This window comes from Dama dama, chromosome 20, assembly GCF_033118175.1.
Source record: "Dama dama isolate Ldn47 chromosome 20, ASM3311817v1, whole genome shotgun sequence".
NCBI lineage: Eukaryota > Metazoa > Chordata > Mammalia > Artiodactyla > Cervidae > Dama > Dama dama.
In genome coordinates, this window is record NC_083700.1 from 99,173,355 (window position 1) to 99,198,632 (window position 25,278).

At 51.7% G+C, this 25,278-nt stretch overlaps 1 protein-coding gene across 4 annotated transcripts in view; it reads right to left on the bottom strand.

Annotated features, from left to right (window-relative positions):
* Positions 1 to 25,278, bottom strand: part of KDM4A (lysine demethylase 4A) — a 40,409-nt gene that overhangs the window by 4,511 nt on the left and 10,620 nt on the right. For 3 of the 4 annotated variants that reach the window (XM_061122153.1, XM_061122152.1, XM_061122154.1), the window contains exons 7-19: positions 25,134 to 25,237; positions 24,611 to 24,748; positions 23,665 to 23,915; positions 22,762 to 22,961; positions 21,480 to 21,856; positions 13,236 to 13,356; positions 9,989 to 10,170; positions 8,315 to 8,519; positions 7,786 to 7,862; positions 7,059 to 7,114; positions 4,427 to 4,535; positions 3,913 to 4,098; positions 679 to 849 (exon numbers count right to left, since the gene is read on the bottom strand). In XM_061122153.1, the coding sequence (XP_060978136.1) occupies positions 679 to 849; positions 3,913 to 4,098; positions 4,427 to 4,535; positions 7,059 to 7,114; positions 7,786 to 7,862; positions 8,315 to 8,519; positions 9,989 to 10,170; positions 13,236 to 13,356; positions 21,480 to 21,856; positions 22,762 to 22,961; positions 23,665 to 23,915; positions 24,611 to 24,748; positions 25,134 to 25,237 (2,177 nt within the window). The remainder of the gene's footprint in view (positions 1 to 678; positions 850 to 3,912; positions 4,099 to 4,426; positions 4,536 to 7,058; positions 7,115 to 7,785; positions 7,863 to 8,314; positions 8,520 to 9,988; positions 10,171 to 13,235; positions 13,357 to 21,479; positions 21,857 to 22,761; positions 22,962 to 23,664; positions 23,916 to 24,610; positions 24,749 to 25,133; positions 25,238 to 25,278) is intronic. The other variant, XM_061122155.1, reaches the window with a different exon arrangement.

The following is a 25,278-nucleotide window of genomic DNA, read 5'->3' on the forward strand; positions in this document are numbered from 1 at the left end:
AGCAGCTTCTATTCAGCCTCCAAAGCCTTCAACGGTAAAGAACCGGTAAAGCACACTCCACACATCTACCAAGAGGGCATGGTAGAAAAGAGATAACTGGATAATTCTCCCGAAATCACACAGCTGCGGAGCAGGTATTGGCACACTGATCTGATTCCAAAGCTTGGGCTCTTCATCCAATGCGTCAGAACACCTTCACAGGTTGTCGCTGTTGTTTTTCAGTCACTAAGCTGTGTCTGACTCTGCGACACCACGGACTGTGGCCCACCAGGCTCCTCTGACCTCCACTATCTCCCAGAGTTTGCTCAAATTCATGTCCATTGAGTTGGTGATGCTATCCAACCATCTCATCCTCTGCCGCCCCCTTCTCCTTTTGCCTTCAATCTTTTCCAGCATCAGGTCTTTTCTAATGAGTTAAGGGTAATTTGGACTAAAATATAGGCATGTTTCAAATTACTGCAGAAAACACTGCTTCCTACAAGCTTCTAGAGGAACCAGGGTACCCCAGTAGCATACAATTTTCGTTGTATAGCAAGACCAGTACAAACACTTCTTTCTGTTTGGGGGCCAAATGATGGAACCATGGGCATGGCTAGAAAGGGCAGGTGGGCCCACGGTCAGTCAGACCTAGAAGTACCCCCATCCCAAAATGCCCAAGAAGCTCCACTCAGACATTACCACTATGTCCTCAGGATAGAGATTGTCGCTGAAGGAGCCGTCATCAAAGTTGACTTCGTAGAAGGTCTCAGTGGTGAGCCTTACCACCTCACACTGGTAGAAGCGCCCGTTCTTGTGCTTGCTAATGACCTTCTGGCCTGCAGTGATGCTCTGCAAGGCCCCCTTGGCACGCTGTAGAAAACAGAGGCTTGGGTTACGCCCATGTTGAGCTGACAGGCCTAGCAAAAGGGGACCAAGATGAGCTGGCTCCTCTTCACCAGGGCAAGAGAAGCATGAGAATGGAAAGGTACAACGGCACAGGTCTTTCCAGATATCTACACCCCAGCCAGGACATGGGAAAACCTAGTGTCATGTTTCCCCCATAATGTAGCTCCTCCCACATTCACAACACACAACGTCCTTATACCAACCAACCATCCTGTCTCACCCCAAACCCCCCAAACAGACTCTCGTGACTTCCCTATTGTGAGGAACCGACCAAACAGCACCTACTAATTCACATAGTTCAGACACACATCACAGTGGATGTGCAGCAGGCCCGGGGCCCCCACACAATACTCCACACAGATCTTACCACCAGCTCCACCCTCAGGGTCAGGGCACAAAGACTGAGGTTCCCTGATGTCCTCAGCTGTGTATGACACACAGCTCCCCATTACAAGGACTCTGTCATGTCTGGGGCCCTCACGTCACCCTTCTTCTCATTCTGAACCTGCCCCTGATGCAAATGAGATCACAGAGTATCTGCCAGCCTCGAGTCCAACTGCCCCTCCCAAAGCGGCCCAAGCTCTGTGCTCCAGCCACGGCGGCCTCCCTTCTGTCCTCCAAGCACTCGTGCCAAGCGTGTTCCCACCTCAAGGTCTGCACGCCTCTGTTCCCTCTACCTGAAAGGTTCTTCCCCAGTTCTCTGCACACTGGCTCCCTCACATCCAAGAGTCAGCTCGGGGACAACACTCCTGACTACCTCCTCTTCCATTCCTGTATCCAGCTTTACTCTTATGCCGCATCTGTTAACACTGAATGTTTGTTTCCACACATCTTTCAACCACAGGAAATACAGCAGGAGGGCAGGCACTGTTATCTCATTCACTAGTGTGTTCCCAGCACCTAAAACTGTGCCTGGGGAATTCCCCGCTGTCCAGTGGTGAGGGCTCCCTGGGTTCAATCCCTGGTCAGGGAACTAAGATCCCACAAGCTGCCCGACCAAAATAAATAAATGAAAGTTAAAACAAAACATAAATAACTGTGCCAAACGTGCCCAGTACGTGGGTGAGGAATGAATTAGTAAAAGACTCAACAGTACCCACCTTTCCTTATAGCACCAGCCATCTACAGCTGCCAATGTGAGGGTGTGTGGATGGGCAGGAGGATAATGTTCACCACACCACTATCCTGTTCCAACACAAAACTCCTACCCCCTTACCAAAATGTACCTCAGGCTTCTATTCCTCATTTTCTTATTGACTATTTATTTTTCCCTCTTCCTAAGCTCCCAACCCACCCCCCAACCACCTCTTGTGTTCAATAGAATATCTTTATGAAAACAAAGGATCCAGGGACTTCCTGGTGGTCCAGTGGTTAAGAATGGCCTTGCACTGCAGGGGATGCGGGTTTGATCCCTGGTCAGGGAAACTAAGATCTCACATGCCATGGAGCAACTAAGCCTGCGAGCCATAACTACCGAGTCTGGGCTGCAACGAACAATGAAAATCATGTCCCGCAACTAAGACCCTAGGCAGCCAAATAAGTAACTAACTAAATGAGAGGAAGAAAGAGCCAGTCAGCCAAGGCCTTTTCCAAGAGCCAAATGGTTAAGAGGGAGCTCTATCGTGTCCTTCCTTTTATGACTGTTCTTTACCACACTGCTGACAAGTCTTCATGGGCGTCCCCTCCACTAGACTGCAGCTCACAGAAGGCACTCTGGCTCCTGACCTGACTGCCCCCGGAGCCCCCAGGTGGGGTGCACACAGCCCCACCACCCCGACAGTACGAGGCCCTCCTGAGCCCCCTGCTGCTCTGCTTCTCTCCACGTCTCTCTCTGCTTCTCAGCTGCTTTCACTGCCTCCTGCTCCACCATCTGCTCCTTCTATTAGGAATCTCCAGAGACCAGTTTCTAATAGGAATTAGCTGTAACTATCCTGTTAAATGCTGATAATATCCAAATTTTCATCCAGTGGATCCAACTGCCTCCTGGTACCTCAGCCAGAATGTTCCAGCAATATCAAAGTCTACAGGTCCTTCCCTCATTTTCTACCTCCCCCGCTTTCCCCTACAAACCAGCCCAGGCCCATCTCAGCTCCTGAATGCAGTTAACACCGGATGAGCATCCCTTCCACCTTCCAGGAAGTAGCCCAAGTCATCTTGAATCCACACCGCTCACCTCCCCCTTCCTCTCCCGTTGACAGTCAACAGACCCCATCAGTTCCACCCACTGTGGGATCCAGCGCTGGCTGTGATCCTAAAACCCTGCCTCTGTGTTCCCACTTCAAGACCTCAACTTCTCACGTAGGCTAACTGGTCTCCTGGCCTCGAATTCTTATTCCTTTAATCCTTTCTTCAAACCAGAACTGTTTTAAAAAATATAGCTCAAAGTCATAATACTGGACAAGTTCCCCTCTCCTAATGGAAGAAAGGTCAGACTCCTAACTGAGCATGGCAGCCCAGGGCCTTCCTCCTCTGGCACTGCCTGCCTTTCCAGTACCATCCCCCGCCAGGTTCCCAGAACCAGTCTTACATGTTCCTCCTCCTGAGGCTGGCTCATTCTGTTTCTGAAGACTTGACCACCTCCTGCTCACAATTCCCCTTTAAGACCCACATCAATGCCACCTTCAATCCAAACCTTTTCATGTAGCTTTCACTAAGCTTCACCGTTTAGAGAAAATCAGTACCACGTAGGGCTCATGGTGTACTACTCTTCCCGTAATTTCACAACATTTACAGAGCTTCTGCGATGTCCCTGACACCCAGATTAACAAGACACTGACCCTCAAGGAGTCTACCCAGGAGGAGAGACAAACAAGGCATCAACCACAAGGCAGGTGATACCCCAGGATTAGGAAATACAAGGCAGGAAGCAGAGATGGACAGGGGCCACCTCCTAACCCTACACTCATTAGCATCTCCAAGCAGCATAGTGCTTGAGGAAATAACTTGCTGACACACAAATGAACAGCCTCCAGAGAAAATGACTCAGGAAAAACGGTCAAGCGGATTCCGGAACCGCAGCCTCCTCACCTCCAAATTAGGGATCTTGTGCCGGAAGCAGGTGATGAAGACAACGAAAGGCCAGTCGTCTGGCTGCATCATCACGCCTGCAGCCTGAGCGCAGCTCACGTGGAAGGCAGTTGGGCAACGGCCGTGAGAACACTGCACACAGCAGCCGGCCGTTCTTTTCCTCCGTTTCTTACAGAAGACACATTTCTACAACACAGGGGAAGTAGGCCAGTGATGACAGGAACTGGGACGGTCTCCTCTACTGCTCCCCCAAATGCACAGAGCCACACACACAAGAGCCCACCTGCTTCCCAAAACATGAGGGTACATACGCCCTCTGTTAATCTCATATCCGATCACAGACACCCTCAAAAAGTAGTTTTAACCAGAGGGTGAGAACTGTAAGACATGACCAAAACCAAGGGGCACTAGACCAGCCAGGGGGTGTCCTCATTAAGCGCTGTGTTCCCCTCTACCCAGAGCCTTGGAAACAGGGAAAGGATGCACAGTCACATGCCCATCTCTCTCTCCTTACCAGTTTGAAGCGGGGCAGGGGAATTTTGCTCACATCCACTGGACTTCTTTCTGCAATGTTGACAAATCTTGCTTCCAGAATCGCCACCGCACAAGAGACATGGACCCATCTGCCAAAAGGCAAAGGCCACTTCAGTCCCCCCAGGCCCTATGGCTTTCTTGTCTTTGTTTTTTCCCCCAGGCAAGGCTTATTGGGGCCCTGCTGCAGCAAGGGGGAGCAAGAACAAAGAACAAGTTCCCTTGCTTGCTTGCTCCCTGCAGGGTGGGGAGGCAAGCTTGCAACTTATATAGGATGAGAGTAATGTGTGTCTAGGGGTCAGGCCAGAGGGGTAGCTTAGACGGTCTGCCCACCCTTCTGGTGGTGCTGAGTGCAGGGTGCATGTTCAGTACCCGCTTTTGTTCCCAACACCCTGTTTTTGCTCCAGGTTCTTCAACTGGCTAAATGGCTATCATGGTGCTCCCTTTTAACCCTGTTTGTTTAACCTTTTGGTTAAGTTTGGGTCTTCTAGGTTCCAACAGTTTGAAGTAAGGCTTCAAGATAGCTCAAAGAGTTCAACCCATTCTGGGAGAGAGTGGCCCAGGTCCCTATAGGACCTTGGAACAGTCAGTGAGCTGTAGGCAACAGTCTGTGGCCCCTGTCCAGCATAAGAAGCTTCAGAAGAAGAGACCTTTGGCCTCTTAGAGTAAGAGGACAGAGGTGGGGAGGCGGGGGTGAAGGGCAAGGGGAATGAGACAGACTGGGACCTGGGACCCTCTGCCACGGTGCTGCAGTGCTTGCACCTGGACAAATTTCTCCTCAGGCAACAAAGTACAAAGAAACTGTAGAGGACTAAAAATAAATGTGCACATGCACAGCTGGGGCAAATTCTGGACAAAAAGATACAGAGACCAAAAACTTAATTGCTGCTTTTGAAGAGCCTGGCCTCTTCTGATGTGGGCCTCCTGTGGTGCTTCCTCCCTCCCCCAGCGTGACCCCTGAACTTCCCAGCAACGTCCTGAGACCCAGAGAGTTAAGACCAGAAGTATCTCCCACACTAAGTGGGAAAAGGTCCCCACCACACTGTCCCAGGTCAGCACAGCATCACACTGCTTACACCACTCACTCACAGCCTGTTGCTAAATAAACAGAGCCACAGCTAACTGGGGGTACGGCATGGTTTAGGAAGTAAGAATAAATTAGAGAACTCCCTACAGATCTCTTTAATTGGAGGACCTGGGCACTTCCTCAAAATATCTCCAAATGGGCCCCAATCTGCCAGTAAGCCCAGCCCTCCTCTTTAAGCCTTTGCCCAAACCTTCCCAGGGTCAAAATGACCTGTCCCTTCTGCTCCCTTTGTCCACCTCAGAATCACTCTTTCGTTTCTGGTCCAGACCCATTTACTCCTGAGAGGTGTGTTCAATGGACATCCTTAGAGAATTAAAGTTCGGGGCATCTGGAGAAACTAACAAGCACCTAGATGGGCTCCACTGAGATGGTGAGTGCTCTCAGGATCAGGCCAGGTGAAAACCACGTGGGGCCACCTGCAGTGTGTGAGTGGGGACAGGTCTGTTTCTGCACAGCTCCACAGGGCAGACCAAAGATTATATGGTGAAGGCGGGAGGTGCAAGCAGAGCCATTTCCACTCCAAGAAAAGGAGGACTTAAACAGCACTCTTTGGCAACTGTGAGGAACACAGTGACCTCCAGTCAGGGCAGCAAGTGCCTTTAGAACAATGGAAGCAGAAAGCAGAGCAGCATGAAGGGGATGTCTGTGAGGCAAGAGGCTTAGCGGTGTGTGCGCCAAGTTCCCACAGGATTTCAGCTGGAAGCAGGATCCTCCCTGCTGGTTCCCCATCGACCTGTGAGTACTCTCCCCTAGGCAGCCAGGCCTCAGAGCAAAAACCTCATTCACCTGACATTTCTACCCCCAAACCACTAAGCAGCGACCAAGCACAAAAACTCAGCTCAAGGAACTTCCCCAGTGGTCCTGTGGTTAAGACTTCGCCTTCCAATGCAAGGGGTGTGGGTCTAATCCCTGGACGGGGAGCTAAGACCCCACTAAGATCCCACATGACCAGCAATCAAAAGAACCAAAACAAAAAGACAGAAGCAACACTGCAACAAATTCAATAAAGACTTAAAAAATTCAGCTCAGTGAAAGTGACCTGCTGGCAGCGGAGGAGCCCAGCTCCAGACTGAGGAATAGAACCTTCTGTGGGTTTGGCTGACTAGTGGGTAGGCGTAGCTGGGTTTCCTCAATGTCCCACCGCCCTCCTGAAGGACATGCCCCCTCACTCCAAACAGCCAGGGAGTCTGCTTTGGGAAGGGCTCACAGCCCACAGCCACGGCCACCTCTGCACCAGCCCCAGATCTAACCTGTCAAGTCCTCATGTCCACCATGAAGCCCCTGCATCATCTTCACAGGGTCTTTATACCCTCGTGAGTCCTTCTTAGCTTCTCCAGAAGGATGTAACTTACAAGGCTGCCTCTGAGGGGCACCTCTGGGCTGTCTGGCCTCCCATCTTTAAAATTAGTCTTGGAAATGCTATTTCAGCCCCCAACAGTGTGCTTCCCAAGTCATCATCAGTCATGTGGATGACAGCCCCTACCCTGGCGGCACGCCTGCACGCCACTTCAGAGCTCAGAAAACTCACCTGTCGTCGTTGGCTCTCTGCAGGGCTCCTCCTCGTAATGAGCACAAACAGCAGTCCTGCCAAGAAGCGGGGGAGGAGGAGTGGTCACCACCGAATTATTAAGAGCCAATCTGTTCTCCTTGTGACTTCCTTCGGGCAACTGTAGCCTCCACAAGAGAAAGCATAGGAGGCCTCGCCTGCACAGCCCCCAGAACTAGGACTCCCCTGCAGGAGGACAGGGAGGCCACTCGGGGCTAAAGTGCACTAATTATTCGCCTGACTTAACCTAATTGTCTTCACTGTTAATAGTAACAACTGAAAGGAAAGTCATGAATGATACCCTGCTCAAGCTGCGTGCATTACAGGGCTCTGCCTGACTCCTATGCGGTTATTGCCAGGTTCCAGAGAGGAGTGAAGAATAAAGAGAAAGCCACAAAATGAACCACCTGAGCCCTGTTCTGATGCTCTGACCTGATGGCTCAATTCTTTACAGGGGGTGGTGGTCTGTTCACCAGAGGACCTCTGCTTGGTCCTGACACAATGGAGCAAACAGCTTCTGGACGCCATCGGGCCCCGCTGCAGATGGGCAGCAAACACTGTCACGGTGGGGGGGATTTATTCCGACAACACTCTCACATCACAGTGTACCAGGTCCTGCTCAGACCACTGGGACAGAGTCCACGTAAAACAGAGTGGCCCTGAGCAAGCTTGTCTCATGGGGAGCCAGCGACAGCATGGATGCACTCACCTCTTCCAGGGCATTGGCTGAACACCGAGAACACATCCAGTCTTCAGAAGCCTTTGCAGGGGGTACCCCGTAGCAACCTAACAGGGACACCGAGGTGAGCAAATTAAACCCAGAGTCCAAAGGAAGACCTGCAGCTCCTCTCCAAATATCCTTTCCCAAAGAGACAACCAAATCTTACAGAGACCACTGAATTCTAGTGCCACGCCCCCACAAATCAGCCATACAGTATGGACCGAAGTCTCAAAAAGTGGGAAACCATAGATTCACTGGTACCAATACCCAGTGAGCAGCAGGGACTAGTCCCCTCCATGTATCTGCACAGGGGGACAGCCCAGGGCAGACAGTACGAGCAGAGACCCAAGTCACAGACCCGATCTGACCACTCCAACAACACATAAGCAATTTTTGCACTGGGGGTGGGGGTGGCGGGGGAGGGCCCTGGGAGGCTGTGGGGAGACTGAGAGGTGGGAGGACTTGGTCAGATGCCCTTGCCCTGGGACCAGATGCAGAGAAGAGGTGAGGCACTCACTGGCGTGGACCCGGACACTGCACTTCTTGCAGGACACCAGAAGGCTGGTGCCGTCCTCCTCCAGATAAGGGGTGGACAGGTTGATGTCCGTGCTGCAGCCAGTCGAGGTGAAGCACATTTCTGGAATCAATGGCTTGGTCCTCTGCGTCTGGGGGGCCAAATCTGGAGCGCTGCCGCAGCTCTGACCAAAACCTCCAAACTCCACCTAAGGAGGGGGCGAGCGCACACCTCAGGGACCTGGCACGTGTCCTGCCCTCCCCACAGCTCTGTCAGCAGAAAGCGGCTCTCTTCCTGACGGGCCGGCTACGGCTCCCAGGTGCACAGCCATTATCCCAGAGCTGCTAATTGAAGTTACCTCTAATGACTCAAATTCAATTTCTCAAGGCAGCATCAAACAGGCCCCCCGGGGACAACGAGAAGAGGAAGAGAGGTAAGAGGCAACTGGGACTTCAATCTTTCCCAACCAGACGGTAATAAAATGCACCGGGAGCTGGCGAGGCTGTTCCTGGGGGCCTCCCCCTGCTGCCCAGCATGGCGCCCCACCCAGGGAGAGGCCCAGCGCGGATTCTTCTAGAGGCCATGTCAGCAGTCACCTGAGCTGCAGCTCTGTCACATGGCTGGAGCCCCACATGCTCTTCCTGGCTTGGGGCCCCTTCGGGAAGAACACTGTGTCCATGTCCTTCCCTTGGCAAAGAGCCTGACTGTGAGGATCTGCAGGCTCTGCTGCTGGATGGCACATTCACCCCCTGTTCCAAGGATGGGGCCCAGGAACATGTCAACCCCAAGCCTGTGCCATTCATGGAACGCTGAGCCCCATTCGACAGATCAAACAGCCAGGCCATCTGCCTGCTTCCCACCCAGTCAAGGACATGTAGTGAACTTTTGGGTTCACTTTTTGGTCACTGGAAAGAAAGAATGAGTTACTAACTCAAAGTACATTGGTCTGAAGTCTCATTCTTTGGCAAACATGAACCTGGGGCCCCTGCCAGGCTCGGGGACAGCCACGCCACTCTGACCAGCACAGCGGACTGGCTCCCTACGTGCCGCCCTGTGTAGGTCCCAGCTGACACCGAGCTGGTCCTCTGGCACAGGCTGCTGTGGGTGCCCTCTTGGCCTCCAAGAGCTAGACTCAAAGAGACCCATGACGGTGGAGGCATCAAATGCCCCGCGAGTGGGAGGGGCACGGCTGGGCTCAGCCAGGGTGCTTTCCCATCCCTCTTCCTCCTGCAGAGCCCCTGCTCCTGCCCCTCCCAAGTGCCTTTCCACTGCTGCCAACATCCACAGTGGCGATGGGCAAGGAAGAAAAGAGACAACACTGCAGGATCTGACTTTTCAGCTGACGTTCAGACTGATTTAAAAAATCCCCAGTTCTCCAGACTGACCAGGACAACAAACCATCTAGAAGGAATCATCACTTACTAGAAAGAGCAGGTTCCTCAGCAAACAGTGTGAGTGCCAAAGGGAGCCGGGAATCCCCCAGAGTCCAAGTCACACCCTCTGCTCTTCCCCAAAGCATTCTCAAGTGAAACCCACATGCTTACCTGCCTCGTGAAGGCTTTCCATCCAGGAGGCAGATGGGGCAAAAACACACCCTTCCCAAACTATGCACCCACCATTAAAGCTAGCTTTCCTGAGTGCTGGCACTCGGTAAACAGAGGGGATACGAGGGCTTACCTGATGGTACGTCTGAAAGATCATGCAGACGGCGCAGTGAGGGGCCTGCTGGGCCATGGCCTCGTTGAACTCTTTCTCAGCCTCAAAATTTGGAGGTCGGTTCTGCCAGAGCTGGCTCAGGGGCTTGGCCCAGGCCTCTGTCTCCTCAGCCTCCTCCTCGGGGGTCAGCTGTTCTGATAGCTCTAGAGGAGGAAGCAGAGGTGTGAGTCAGGCAGGCAGCACCAGCCCTGCCTGGAGAGCCGATGAGCTCAGCTCAAGCTGGGACCTTCCGGTTCCGGGTCGGGACTAACCCGAGAACCTATGGGTGACAAAGGCAAAGGGCAGGAGTGATTTTCAAAGGACTCCTCCAGTATTTGGATGATGTTGTGGGGAGCCCTGCAATCCGTGGCTACAACTCCTCCAATGACCTCCTCACTTCTTCCCAGACAGGAATGCCTTTCAAGAGACCCTGGAGACCTATGCTGAGCAGCCCAAGGAAAGCTCTGGAGAACTACCCATTTATCTGTTTATTCCTTACAACTCAAGCTCAGTGCAAACAAACAGTTATCTCCTCCACCTTCAATCATGTTTAATCCAAAGGGATCTGGCAGCTGCCACGCATGTGATCTCAGTGAAGGGGACCGTAATGGATTGCAGTTAAAATCTAACCTTACAAGCCCCATCAATCAGGCCTAAACAGGAGACATGGTGCCAAAATCCAAGCACACGTATTTTGCATATCCTAGTCACAACAAGAGTGATTGAGACAGGAGCAGAGAAACAGAAACAGACCACTCACAATCACAGAAAAATGACGGCACACACACTTGCGATGCTTACACAACCAAAAGTGGCCAAGAAGCACTCTACTTGTGAATACTGAACGAATGATTAAAAAGTTCAATAGTTTAGTGAAAACCACAGGAGCCAAAATTTCACAGCTTACATGGGTAAAACCTCATTGAGCTGCCCAGTTTAGCCACTATGTGCTTCACTAAATGCCTCAATTTAAAAAAAAAAAAAAAAAAGTTTTAAGTAGAGAGAAGGGTGTGTGAGTCTAAGAGACTGAAGAAACTTCTAAATGCAATGCATGACCCTAGTTTGGTTCATACTGGATTAGAGGAAAAAAAACACATTTTTAGGATGAGCAGGGCAAGACGAATATGGACTGAGAATCAGGAAATTATGAAGTTACTCCTTACTTTCAGAGGTCAAGTGTTTATACAGGAGACAATCCTACACAGAAGATGCCTGTTGGTTCACTTTAAATGAAAAGATTTGATAATCACATCTCACCTTCAAATGACACAGCAGATATGTATGCTCATATGTAAACACGCATGTGTGCGTGGCAAGTCACTTCAGTTGTGTCCAACTCTACGAGTCTATGGACTATAGCCTACCAGGCTCCTCTGTCCAAGGAATTCTCTCTAGGCAAGAATACTGGAGTGGGTTACCATGCCCTCCTCCAGGGGATCTTCCTGACCCAGGGATCAAACCCACATCTCTTACATCTCCTGCTTCGGCAGGCAGGTTCTTTACCACTAGCGCCACCTGGGGAGCCCAAACAATGTATAGGGAGAGACAAGGCAATTATGGCAACACACTGTATTCTTACTCTTTCAACTTTTCCACATTTGAAGTTTTTTAAACATAAAAAACTTAGAGAGGTGTAAATTATGATCTAATTCGCATAATTAGAAAAAGACATATGTGGACATAATTTAACATCTGACTAGGACAGTCAGGAACAGTGACACATGAAGTGATCAGAGTGGTCCTCTTTGTGGGGTTATCTTGTCCTCTTTACAGCTTTTCCAGTTTCCCCAGTTTTCTACAGTCTGCATTGCTTTAGCGCACTGGGGAAAAATCAGAAGCGAGGCTGCTGCCAACCTCGAGGTTCTGAAGCCCCCATCAGGGCTGGAGGAAGACCACAGAGGACTTCTGAGACTCTGAATCGGGGTCTCAAGAGGCTTTCCCCACCCAGCTCATCATGACCTTCTATCAAAGGAGAACAGCGGGAGGTGGGCGTCAACATCACATCAGAGAGGGAACCTGAGGCTTGTGGAGCAGGGGAATGGGCTGACTGAGGAGCCTCTGGGCCTTCCCACCCAGCCCTGGGCGTGGGCAAGGACAGGACAGGGAAGGATGGGGCACCAGGCAACAGTAACAAGGGGCCTAGTCACTGTGGACCTTGGAGGGTCTGCCAGCTCTGGGCGGCACAGGAGGCCACGCTGTACTGATGGCTATCAGGCTCTGAGCTGCCAGTCTCCTCTACATGCATCCCTGCCTACTGCCCCGTCTCCTTCACAGCCTCTTCTTCCTCAGTCCTCTCAACCCCAGCCTCTGCGCCCCCTCCCTGAGTGGCCCCCTTTAATAAAGATGTAAACACCCCCCCCTACCCCCCAGGCCTACATCTTCCACAGACACTGAACATAGGTTTCCAAACCCAACCAACACTAGAACCTAGGGAGGCACTCAGCTCAGGCTTTGCCATCCCGCCAACCTCACAGCACCGCTCTATCCTCTATCCTCCCCACGGGGACACTCCCCACGAGTGTCCCCTCCCCCACTCCACCTCCACAGTTCAGACCCCTGGACCTCACAGAGGCTGTGACAAAAGCCCTCTGCTCCGTCTAAGACACAATTCTTAGGAATAATCTTTCTAATGCAAATCAGACCAAGCCCCTCCTCCGAGGAAACACTTCCAGGGCTCAGAACGCCCAAGGCTAACTCCTCACTCTGGCTCACAACCACCTCATTCCTCCTCCTCCACACCCTGGCCTGGCTCTGGAAACCCAGCCACAGTGGGCTGGCTCCTCTGAATATACCTCCCTGCCTGTCTCCACAGTTACTCGCACTGTCCCTTCCACCTGGACCACCACCTCCTCAGTCAGCTACCACGTGGGCTTCCTGAGGGCGTGGACATATCTCAACTTAATCTTTGTCACCACACATCCAGCACAGGGCCCTTGGCATCAGTGACAGAACCTGCTCCCCTGAACAATCAGCCACACCTCCTAAGAGAAGCTAGGGAAGAACCTGCGTGCTACAATCCCTCAGTAGGCAAATTCAAGACACTCGAACCTATAATGAAATCTGAGAATAAGTCTGATATCCTGAAATCCAGCCCTCTGCACGGAACATCTGGTGGGAACAGCTAAGCCACAGGCCCACCCCGGCCTTCCGCGTGGCCTCCCGAGGTCTTGGAGGAGGTCCTGATGTGGAGAGAGCCTTTCCTCTGGAGATGAGCGAAACCACCACTTACCATCATCGCTGACGCAGTCCTGCAACACGAGCGGGTGGTGGCGGGGGAGCTTGCTTAAGGGCTGACGGCGGCCCTTGGACTTCTTACTCTCTTCCAGGGAAAACATATATTCATCCGTAACCTGGGCAAACCAAAGAAGAAATCTGGTTGGCCTTTCCGCCACTTGGGGAAACAGCAGAAGTCAGTCTTACAGTGAAAACCAAGGGAAAGAGCAGGGCAGAGAGACTCAAAGAAATAAATATAAAACCAAACATGGAAAACACCTGTCTTAAAAAAAGCTACAGTGACAAGTGTCATGCAAATCAGCCTAAACCAGGATTGTGTAAACCATTTTTGCTTTAGTAAGTGTGGGTCTCAGAAACAGGCTGAAACAAATGTACCTAAACAAACCTGCTCCAGCTCTGAAGAAGAGCCGCTCCCCTCCCTTAAGCTCACTGACAAGAGGCTGTGTCTGAGAGCCCAGCCAAGTTCCTTTCCTTGGACCAGAAGGCCAGCAGCAGTTGTTATAAAGTGCTGGGCACCTGAGCCATCTAGGTTTGAAAGGCCCGAGCACATGCAAAGGAGAGGGGAGTAGCTGACCCATTAAAAAGAAAACAGGCCACTTCCCCTGAACCTTCAAGACCTCAGCTCTAGCTGACACTATCTGTTCCTCTTCTCCAGAGAACACCATCCAGGACAGAGAATGCCTCTGAAACTGTGGCCTGGCTGCAGAGAGAAAGGCTGATTTAATGTTCCATTTATATAATGTCAGAGCAAATGTGAGTAGGTTTAAGGTGTAAGGACTGAATCAGTAATACCACATCAGAGTTTCCTTCTAATCGACATGTTTAAAACTTGGTTGTACTGACTTGAGGAGACATGGGTTACGGGAAAATCTATTGAACGAGGAACTGAGGCCTGGAAAAGGGCCATTCTGCAACTGTGACAGAAACCAGGGCTTTAGAGTGCTGCAGAGAAAGGGGTAGCATTGCAGTGCCCCCTCGGAGAAGGGACACTGGACCTGCAGACTCCACGTGCCACTACACAGAGCCCCAGGACGGAGGAGTCACACTTGAAAATGTCAAGAAAAACCAAATGCTGAGGTCACAGCACAGAGCCCACTCTTTCAAACATAAACTGAGTGTCTATTTGCCCACTCATTTAACAAATATTTACCAAGACCTACTGAGTCCAAAGGCCTTCTGGGGGAAGGTAGGTGTGAAAAAACATGACCCCGAGGGTGTTCCCTAGCTCGACACAAGCAGTGATGCTCACAGCGGCATGCAATGATGTGGAAAAATTAAACAAAGACTATCACAGACTTCATCAGACCAGAACTACACCAGCAGTCTAAAGCAGTGCCTTCCAAAATGTACATCAAGGTGCCATGAAAGCCGCCATTAGAGTGAACAGCTTAAGGCTCCAGGTCCACCTCCATTCTGACCACAAGAGCCCTGCTTCTGATTTACATTTTCTAATGACTAAGAGGTCACGTAAGGAGGGGATTCTTCGGCTCAACAGACTGGAAATATCCACCAAATTTATTTGATAGTGTAATCATGAAAATAAAAAATATAGGGATATGCACCCCAATGCGTGTATACTTACTGATGAGTTATATACACTAATGTACTTACACACACCTTAAAACAGACTGTGAAAGGATTAAGATTAAAAATAAAGTTCCATTATTTGATTCCTGCTCCTCCATAACCTTCTTGCACCCCCTACTACGAAGACTCCTTAGACAACAGCCCTAAAAGTGAGTTGTGGCAAAGACCAGAAAGTACAGGTGTGAGAAGAAGGGAAGCAGAGGTAGTGGGGATTTCTGGCCTCGGTCTCCTGGGTGTCCAAGGTAAGAGACTAAGAGGGTTCCTGTGGACGAGGGGGGGAGTGGCAACAAGCCAAGTTAAACTGCTGCGTATGGTACACACAACCCCATTTGGAAATAGCCAGGGGGCAAGAAGAAATTCAGCCTGGGAGTTCAGAAAGGAAGTCAGAGCAAGAGCTATGGACTTGGGAATCCTTGATTATCAGGCTCAGAATTTAAACGGTGAAGTGAATGAGATGATCAGTGGAAGATACACTCACTGGAGACCACGCCTTCCAGGACAGGGGAAAGATGAGGAAGAAAGGAGATGCTGGGGAGAGGGGGGTTTCCTCCAGGAGGAAATCCACAGTCCAGACTACAGAAGAGCAGTGGCCAAGGGACTCAGCAACCGGGAGGTGCCAGGACTATTTTAGAGATAAACACCAGTAGATACACAATAAGGAACTAGGGAGCGAATGTCATCACTCGCCCATTTTTGAGAATATTAAGGGAAGAAATGAGATGACAGCTGAGAAGGAAATTTCCTTCGATTGTATTTTAAGAAAGGGGCTTTGAGTATGGTTTTACTAGTGAAAAAGCTTGTCCCCCAAAAATGCACAGTCCGAATCCCTGTGAATACGGTAGATTAACAGGACAAAGAACTGTTAGGTTGCTAATCAGATGACCATCATCCTGGATTGTCTGGGTGGGCCCAATGTATTCAAATGCTGCTTAACAATGGAAGAAGGTAGCAGAGGTCATGGTCAAAGTGATGTGACTTGGCCAGATGTTGCTGCCTTCAAAGGTGGAAGGAAAGGGTCAGGGCCAGCAACATGGACGCCCTGTGGAAGCTGGAAAGGGCAAGGAAATGGACGACCCCCAGGAAGGTACAGAGCCCTGCTGACATCTTGTCTTTAGCACCATGAGGCCCGTTTCAGACCTCTGAACTGAAGAACCAGAAGAAGGTAAATTCGAGTTAAGATGCTAAATTTGTGTCCCTTGTTAAAGCAGCAACAGAAAATGCATGTGGGGGTAGGAGGTGGAGATTAATTATTTTACAGGCAAGCAAAACGCCTCTCATTCACTCCTGGAGGAGGCAGAGGGGTCTGGACCAAGAACACCAGAATGTGGCTTGGGGAAAGGAGGCTGCCTCTGTCCACCCCTCTTTAACCAAAGTGCCTACTGCACACTCAGGAGATGCACCCAGAGGACCATGCCTGTTGCTGGGCGATGCAGAGGTGGTGAGACGTGACCTCTAACCTCGAGGGGCTTATGACCCAGCCAGAGTCTAAAACTGCCCTTCCTACTACCATCACTCTGCTTCTGACCAAAGCAGTCGGATCTATCCATATTGAACATCCTTCCACATTTTCATCTCTTCTGGCTAAATACTCCTCCTGGTCCTGCCTTTCCCTCCTATGCACTCCAATTTCTAAACGCCTGCAGGATTTAACAGAAAGAACTGGACTCAAACCCTGTTTCAACCAATTAACCACGTGAGCCAGGGTCGGTGGCAACCCAGTAACAAGAGCAGGTGAAGGGCATTGTGCCCGGAGCTCTTGGTGAGGACAGGGTGGGAGAGCACGCTGGGAAGAGAACTAGAGCTCCAGGCTCCCTGAGTTCTGTTACCCCCTTCACGTGAGCAGCCAGGTCAAGGTCAATGTTCCTGATGGGGCTGGTTCTGTGCAGAGAAGAACCAAGTGTTCTCTCTCCTTCTTCAGGGGACTCTTTTTCAAAGCAGCCTGAACTGACAAGAACTTCTGCAGCAGGCTCATCACTGTGCAAAGACTCAGGCGGTGGGGCTTCAGTAGTCAGTCACCCGGGGCCCTTTCACCAAGGGCCCTGACACAAGACGGCGGCACATAAACTGAACGGCAAGTGGTCCAGATAACACCTTGAGGGGTATTTAAAGCGTGGGGAGGGAGCCCACCAGGGTGTTCTTCAAAACCCAGCTGTTTCCAAATATAGACACAATGCTCTTAGACCTCTCCAGGGATGGGCAGAGTGTCTCAGCTTCTGCCCAAGCCTTGACTGTCAGTCTGCCATTCTGCCCAGGGAAATCAGCCCTCATGTCAGTTTCTAACTGGAGCTATACTTCCCGTCATTCCACCCCTGTTTACAGAGGCTCCTGGGCTAAGCCCTGGGGACCACGTCGATGCCTCAAGAAGTGAGGCTTAAGGCGGCCCAGGGCCTGGCTCCTATCAGTGCACCTTCACCAGCCTGGGACAACCGCACTGAGACCAAGACAGCGTCACCAACAAGGAGCAAGGTGCTAGAGGGACTAAAGGAGGCAGGGAAGCAGCTGGGGAGCAACGGAAGGCTCCCAGGACTGGTGGCTTGTGAAAAGGGCTGTGCCCCCGTAAGCAGGGGACTGTTATAGGACGGACGATGGCCTCTTCCCCCCTCCAAAGCCGGGTGCCGGTGGAACAGTGGTGTGAGGCGCTAAGAAACAGTAGAATGGCATTTTATGTCATGCATATATTACCACAATAAAAAACCCTCTTGCAGCCATCCCCTTGTCTCCTGCCTCTGCTGGAACTCACAGCATTCGTTCCTTTCAGAGCCCCCCCATTATCTCCCATCACCCCCTCTTCAACGCAGGCCCACTCCGCCGGCTGCCACTGTCTTCCATGCTCTGCCCCCTGCCTCTGCACACGACCCTCTCCTAGTTCTCCAAACCTCTGGCTCTCTCTTCTCATTGTCCTTCTCCTTCCCAGGCCTTCCACCTCTACCCACACTGTGAAAACTGCTCCACACGCCCCACCGGGGAGCTCGTCCACACCCGCCGACACCCTCCAGGTGGAGCGGATTCCCAAAGCTACCCATCGCGAGTGTGTGTATACACATCTCCACAGCCTGCCTCACAAGCAGGTGGCACTTAGCATGCCCCAGACTGAACTCATGTCCCGAGCCACACTCAAATTCCCGTTCACTTTTCCTGTGACTTTCACCCGCCATGAACACACTGTCCATCCTGTAAGTAACACAAGCCAGAATTCCAGGTCACCCCATGGCGCCCTCCCACTCCTACCTTCCAAGTAGTGGCCCCAGACCCCCACCCCTACCACACAGCTCAGATCCTCACCACCTCTCAGATTAAGAAGCAGGTTTCAAACTGATTTCCCTACTGCAAACCTTTCTTTCCCTCCTGTCCCCAAGTATTTAAAGATAACATGGTATTCATAAAAAGTATTCAAACAATCTACAAATACATGAAGTGAAAATCATCCATAATTCCACCTTTAAGAGAATGTCTTCTGTTTCTAATTTTGCCTCCTTCTTCCCGAAAAAACCTTAATACTGCTTCCAAAATGATCTCCCAAAACATCAATGCAAAGCTAAAAAAAAACACTTCACCGGACAGTCCAAAGAATAACTGACAGTTTCTTGAGTCAGCGATAGGGGGTCAGAAAGGCACAGCCCTAGATCAAGGCAGAATTAAGAGACATAATAAACAAATGTCAGGTGTAAGACTAATTAAATCTCGATTCAAACAAACCTACTGTCAAATACATTTTCTTTAGACTACTGGGGAAACTGATTGTGAACTGAGTTTTAGATGATGCTAGAAAACTTGTGTAATTTTGTTAGGTATAATAACAGCATGGTGATTAAAACACACCCGTATTTTTCAGAGATACACACTGAAGCAGGAAGGATATTACATGACATCCATGTCATGATTTGCTATAAAATACTTCAGGAAATTAAAGGGACAGATGAAGCATATGTGGCAAAATATTAACTATTAGATCCCAGTGATGGTGACGAGTATTTATGGTTTGCTGTATTACTCCCTATGCATCTTTGTGCATCAAAAATAAAAAGACATGTTACAGAAATCTTCACTCTTCAAAAATACACGTCAGGTAAACTTCCACTGCCCCCTCGCCTTGTCTCTGAAGTCAGAGTCTCAGAGAACAGGCAGAGGTCTAGGACGCCTCCTGACACCCTCCACCCACAACTCCCAAGGCCCTCTCGTCCTATATGCCTGAGACCAACAAAACCTCCGTGGACCCCAATCTGCTCTGACGCTGGCATGAGCCCCAGCTCCAAAGAGAACCCTCTCCTCCGCCAGATTCATGCTCTTGCTAACCTTTGTCTCCTGCCGTCCCTCTGACCCCTTACCCCAACCCCAGGCGGAGCTGCTAACACTTCCACCACGTGCGCTGCCATGCAGATCACCAGGGACTAGAACCCCCTGCCCGCATCTGTCTGCTGGCCTCGACAACAAGCTCCTTTGAGGTACCATCCTAGCCCAGAGCTGGCACACAAACCACTACAGAGTAAAGCAAAGAAGAGGTCAAGCAGCCAAGGTGTATCAGTGACTCTGAAGTAGTTCAAAGATGCTAGCACATCAAGGGGGGAGGTGGGAGAGATGGCAGGTGACTAGCGGAGAAAAAGTATTCAGGCTGCAGCTGAGAGGCCCACACACAAGCAAAAAGGAACCAGGAAGACACACAGTGGTTTTGGAGCAGGGGTCACACAGAGAGGCATGTTAAGAGAGAAGCCTCCTCTCCCAGCATGTTTCCACAGGAGGAGTCCTAGCTTTGGCTTCGCTGGGATCTGCCTCTTACAGAGGGACTGCACTGCTGCCTGTGTGTACAACATGCAGAAGGACAGAGTGGGAGACACTCTGCCCCTGTGAGGGGGCCTGAGCAATCCAGGGCTGCCTGTGACCAGACGGGTCATCTGTCTAGCTGAGGGTAAAGAGCAGCAGGGCTACTTGGCCACGGGTCAGAAACACTCTCCTCAACCATTTTAACTGGTGACAAAGCGACATTCTGAGCTCCATATGCCCACGTCCTGTATCCACAACTTCATGGGTTCCTAATTTGGGGGAAAAAAAAAGGCTGTTATTTATTTACTGCCCCGCTACGATCTTAAAAAAAAAAAAAAAACCAACCCTAGAAAAAACCTGACTCATTGTCAGATTAATAATATACAATTAATATTAAATATACATATATTAACATATAGCCTCAATACTGTAATGTATTTACTATCTAGTACGTCCCTGCTATTGTTAGCAGCTTCTGCGGTTGCACTTCAGGAAGACAGTGCACAAGGACAGTGTGGTCTGCAGAAACAGCAAGATGCTCAAGAGTACACAGAGCTTTGTGAAGGACGACTGGGATGCTGCCACAAGGAGCAGAAGGGGCTCAGCTTTCCAAGTGGAAGAGCCCTCGCCTGTGGAAGTGACCACAGGAGGGCAGGGCAAGGGGATCAGAGGCGATGGGGAAGCAGGGAAGGAGACACGGGGGTCACTGGCTCACCAGACCGCACCACACGTGAGAGGGAAGGGGGACTTCACATGGAGAAACAGCATCTACAGAATCTGAGCCTAAGATGCAGAAAGAACAGAAAAAAAATCATACGGGTGTTAAAGACAAGGAGGCAAATTAACCACAGAAAGGCACTGCCGAAAAATTAGGAGAATTTGAATATGGACAAAGCATTAGTACTTCAGGCAAAGAAAAGATAAAGCCAGCACATCAAATGTTAATACACAGAGATAATGTGCGCACACCGGGGTAATGCGTGCACATAGGGGGCTCCTGACAGCATTTTGTTTGTGTATACTTTAACGATGCTTCGGAATAAAAACTTCGGAGGAGAATGGATACACATCTACGTATGGCTGAGTCGCTCTGCTGTCCAGCTGAAACTATCACGAGACTGTTATTCGGCTATACTCCAAAACAAAATGAAAAGTTTTTTTAAAAAAGCAAACAAAAACTTCTAAAAGACAAATTTTCCAAAGGTGAAGAACAGGGAATCGAGGAGAGCTTCTCTGTGCTCACTCAGCCCAGCTGCAACTGTTTGTGAGGCTGGGGAGAGAGGTCACTGGGCAGGCCTGAGTCAGGCTGTACCCAACGTGGCCCTGCTATACCCCACGCAGACCCACCAAGCGCCTTTCTACCCAGAACAAACAGAAAACATAGCTTCTGGCAACAGCATGTTCTGGGAGGAAGCCTGAGCAAACACGTCCCTGTTGACGGCTCTGGGATTCATCCCGGTCTCCAAAGGGATGCTGTCAGCAGTGTCGTACCGGGAGGGGGAGGATGAACATGGGAAGGGGCCAGAAAACTCCCAGGGCAGCCCAGGGTAAGAGAGGCCACGTCATTCCAACCCTCAAACACAAGACTGCAAACACTGCTGTTCTAACCCTGCATCCCTAAGGCCAGGAGGGTCAGAGCATGTGCCCTACTCAACTGAAGATCCACTAAGGGTGGCCAGGAAAGCCACAAAGCCATTCTTTGCAGCAACAGTCACATAGAGATAACAGGGCGGGGAAAAAAAACCCTCCCAGCAAAGAAGAAGCTAAAGTGATCCAATGCCACCTGGCTTTTGCGTGACACAACTGCAGGCTGGAGGTCCATTCTGAGGGCCTCCTCCTGCCGTCGGGGACCCTGCAGGAGCCCACCCCCAGCGGCCCACCCCAGCACCCGTACCTCGGCCAGTTCCCTCTCACTGATGCTCCGGGTGGTGCCCCCTTTCTTCCTGGCGCACGGCTCTCCCGAGGTGACCCTGCCATCCCCTTTGGCATAGCTGTGCACTGTGAAGACGCCTGTCTGCCCCTGGGCTTGGCAGGACAGAGGCTCGCTGGTTTCGGAATCCGAAGAGACAGAATCCTGTGAAGAACCAGAGCCCAGGCTGGAAGACGATTTCTTTTTGGAGCCTGAGAAGACGAGCCGTCCCCCGAGAGAAGCTGGGTTCACAGAAAGGTCCAAGACAGCTGCTTCGTGCTCCTCGTCCTCGTCCTCGTCCTCCTCTTCCAGCCTGACATTTTTAAGCTCTTCAAATTTGACTTCGGTGGAGTCAGAATAATCTGAAACACACAAGACACGTTGGATGGAGCCCACTCCCTCCTGCGCGGCTCAACCCCGAGAGAGGGACACAGACCAAAGGACGTGGGCGGCGAGAAAGGCCTGGTTTCCAACTCTTTGGCTCCACCATAACGGGGTCCCTATGCGATCTGGGGCGAGCTGCTTAGCCTCTCTGGGCCTCCAGTTTCCTCCTCTGTGATGTGAGGACGCTACCACCTCCCGCCAGGGTTCTTAAATAAGACTGCGACATATGAGGTGGGAGCACAGCCTGGCACACAGCACCCGGCAGCTGTCCCTTCCCCAGAAGTCTCCTCAGCTCAGCAGAGACCCAGGAAGCCAGGCCAGGAAGCCTGCTCCACGGAAGCAGCTGGGCCCACAGGGCCGACGGCTCTCAGCACACACCCGGAGGAATCCTGTCCACGCAGAGGTCCCCCAAGCCGGGCCTGACCTGAGGCTGACACAAGCTCCTTCCAAATAAATCTACCCTTGATAACCGTCCACAGGAAGGCTTTCAAACACGGTGCTGGACCACGCCATCCCTCCCTGAAATACCAATGGCCCCTCGGGCCCCCAATGAGCAAGCTCTCAGATGGCAGGAAGGCAGTCCGCACACTGTCTCATCCCACGTCTCAGGCGGCAGCTCCCGTGACACACCTGTCTCCTACCCTTCCCGCCCCCTGCTCAGATCACAGGATACCACTGCCAGCTCCCTGAACAGCTGTGGGCCTTCCCGCACGGTTCTCCGTGACCCTGGGTGTCCCCACCCAAAGCGCTTCCCACACTCCAGTCACCATCTGCTCACAGGCCTGCCTCCCTCGTGTCGTGCCTGCAACCCTGCAGTGACGTGGCGTCCAACACAGAACGCAACAGTAAGGGCTGCGGGGGGAAAGCACCGTGACCAGCTCACCTGGGAAGCTGAGGCCGTCCTCGACCTGGCGCACGGAGCTGTGGGTGGGCCTCACGGGGGCGAGGGCGGCCTGGCACTCCGCCATGTCGTACTGTCCAGAGACCAGCTCCTCCTTGGGGAAGAGCTCGCTCTGACTCACCTCCTGCGGGATTTCAAGACAAACGCGGTGCCTCTTTGTCCCGATCCGGTGCTTGGCCAGGCTGCAAGGAGGAGGGCACACGTTTTAAGAGCCGGTGTGTATGTCCGCTTACACAAACACATCCCCACGCAACCTGACAGGAACCACCAGAGCCTGCTTCACACTCTGGAGCCGCCCGAGACCAGGGACCTCACGGCCCTGAGCGTGTTCCGTCAAGTGCAATTAGGGACGTCGCCGCCCCACCTCACAGGGCTGATGTGAGGCTCGGGAAAAGCTGTGCTGAGCATGCGCAGAACACCTGCGTACAGCAGGTACCCCCGTGAACGTTCCTCTCTTCCCCACGCAGCCCCGGGGGGGGAACCGCTGAGGACACGTCCTCTGGCTGAGACACTGACAACGCTGCCCCTTGCCCTCATCAGCCTCATTCCCCGCACCACTCTCTCCTTTATAAAAAGCCCTCAAGCGAGGGCAAAAAGGCGGGATTCTCTGGCTCTGAGGGAGCCACGCCCCCAGAGATGCGTGCGCCTCCCTCCGGGTGACTACGGCCTGAGGAGAGGTGCCATCACCTCTGCGTGCAGCCGTGAGGAAGGGTCTGAATACTTGAGGATTCTGGAGCCTGCACCAAGAACCTTCCCTCAGCTGTGCTCAAATACCCCGCTCGGAAGCAACACCTGGATAGGTGATGGGACCTACCAGACACTCCCCTCACCCCCCACCCCATCCCACCCCACCCAGGCAGCTGGGCCCAAGGACCGGGGGGTTACCTCCTCTTCAGGTCACCCTCCTCTCCATCCTCCACCCCATCCGTATCCTCCTCCTCTAGGCACTCCTCCTCCTTCCGGGCTCTCGGGGCCAGTTCACTCTCCTTAAGAAACTCGGCCGCTTCTGGCGTGGGCAGAGTGTGGTCGATGACGGTGCTGTCCTTCCCAGCTTTCCAGAGCTTGTACCTTTCTGGCTGGAACTTCCTCACAAACACGTCCATGGAGATCTTCACCATGTCCTTCCTGCAGGAGCACTGTGGCAAGGTGCCAGAGGGGTCCCAGGTGAGACCCTTCCCCTGCTCCCCCCACCCCCCTTCTCCCACTTCGTCCCTCCAAATGGAAAAGAGAGAACAGTTTCAGGCTGAACTGTTTGGGTTCACAGGCTGAGGGCATCACGTCTGTGCAGAGCCTTCACACATGAAAGGAAGCAAGGCGAAAAAGGATGCGTGGCACTGGGGCGAGTCAACTGGGATGTTAGCCAGGGTGCATGGAGAACAGTTAAGAGACAAGGCTCAGCATCAGACCCTGGATGCTCAACGCCCACCTTCCCTCTGCCATCTATTCAGGCCAGGACCTCGGCAGCAAGTCTGCTGCTGGCCAAATGTCCAGCCTTGCTGCTTCCTTAAAGTAAAAGGGAAGCCCATCAGATTTCTCCTCGACAGCAAACACCCAAAGCGGCTAGAGAAGGAAACAGCCCGGTGTGTGTGGGTGCAGTGTTAATGCCCAACAAACTCAAGCACGGAAACCTCGTTTTATACAACTCAAATCTGAACCAGTTTTTAAACATCCTTCGTGAACGCAAGATGCTGGTACTTTTGCACATTGCTTGCCACTCTGTTTCTCAATTCCAGCAGCTCAAAGAAACACCAGCCAGTGTATCTAAGAAGGCTGGCTGGCTCAATCAGTTGTCTCTAGACACAGTTATTATGACGGAAAACAGCGGACTTACCAGCACAGCTTGTTTGCCATACTCAATCCACCGCCGGGTAGCAAAGTTGGTGGACTCGGCACAGTTGAAGCCGTGGTTAAAGCCAGCATGGTAGCCGTAAGGGAAAGTGATCATAAATTCTCCAGCCTCCTGAGTTACCTGAACAAGAGCAAACAGGAAGCAGTTGAAGTAAAGGGCAGGAATGCTGGGCTCCAGCTCAGCCACCTCTGAGTGACCAGGGACAGGTCACAAAGCCACTGGGGTCTTAGTGTCTTCCGCGACATGCAAAGTCCCCGCACATCAGACACCATGACTGTAATTAATGACTCCTCTGGATTAACGCTGTTCAAGGGGGCTTGACTCTCCTCTGGCAGCAGGAAGGCGGCGCCCACCTTTAATGCATTGAGTTCAAAAGGTGACACAAATTAGTCCTGGCCCACACCTGGTACAGAGGAGCAAGTAGAATAAAGCTCCCGGTGAAACACACGCCAGAAAGAGTGGTTTCCGTGTAAGCCAAGGACTGCTGTGTGCGCAATCCGCTCACCTTGTCAAAGGGAATTCCGTATTTCTTCAGCATTAAAGGAGAAATCAAGGTCATCTTATGGCGGAGAAAAGCCTCACAGCTTTGAGCACTGCCTGGGAAAAAGCCTGTTTAATTGAAAACGGGTACAGTTAATACACAGTTCCAC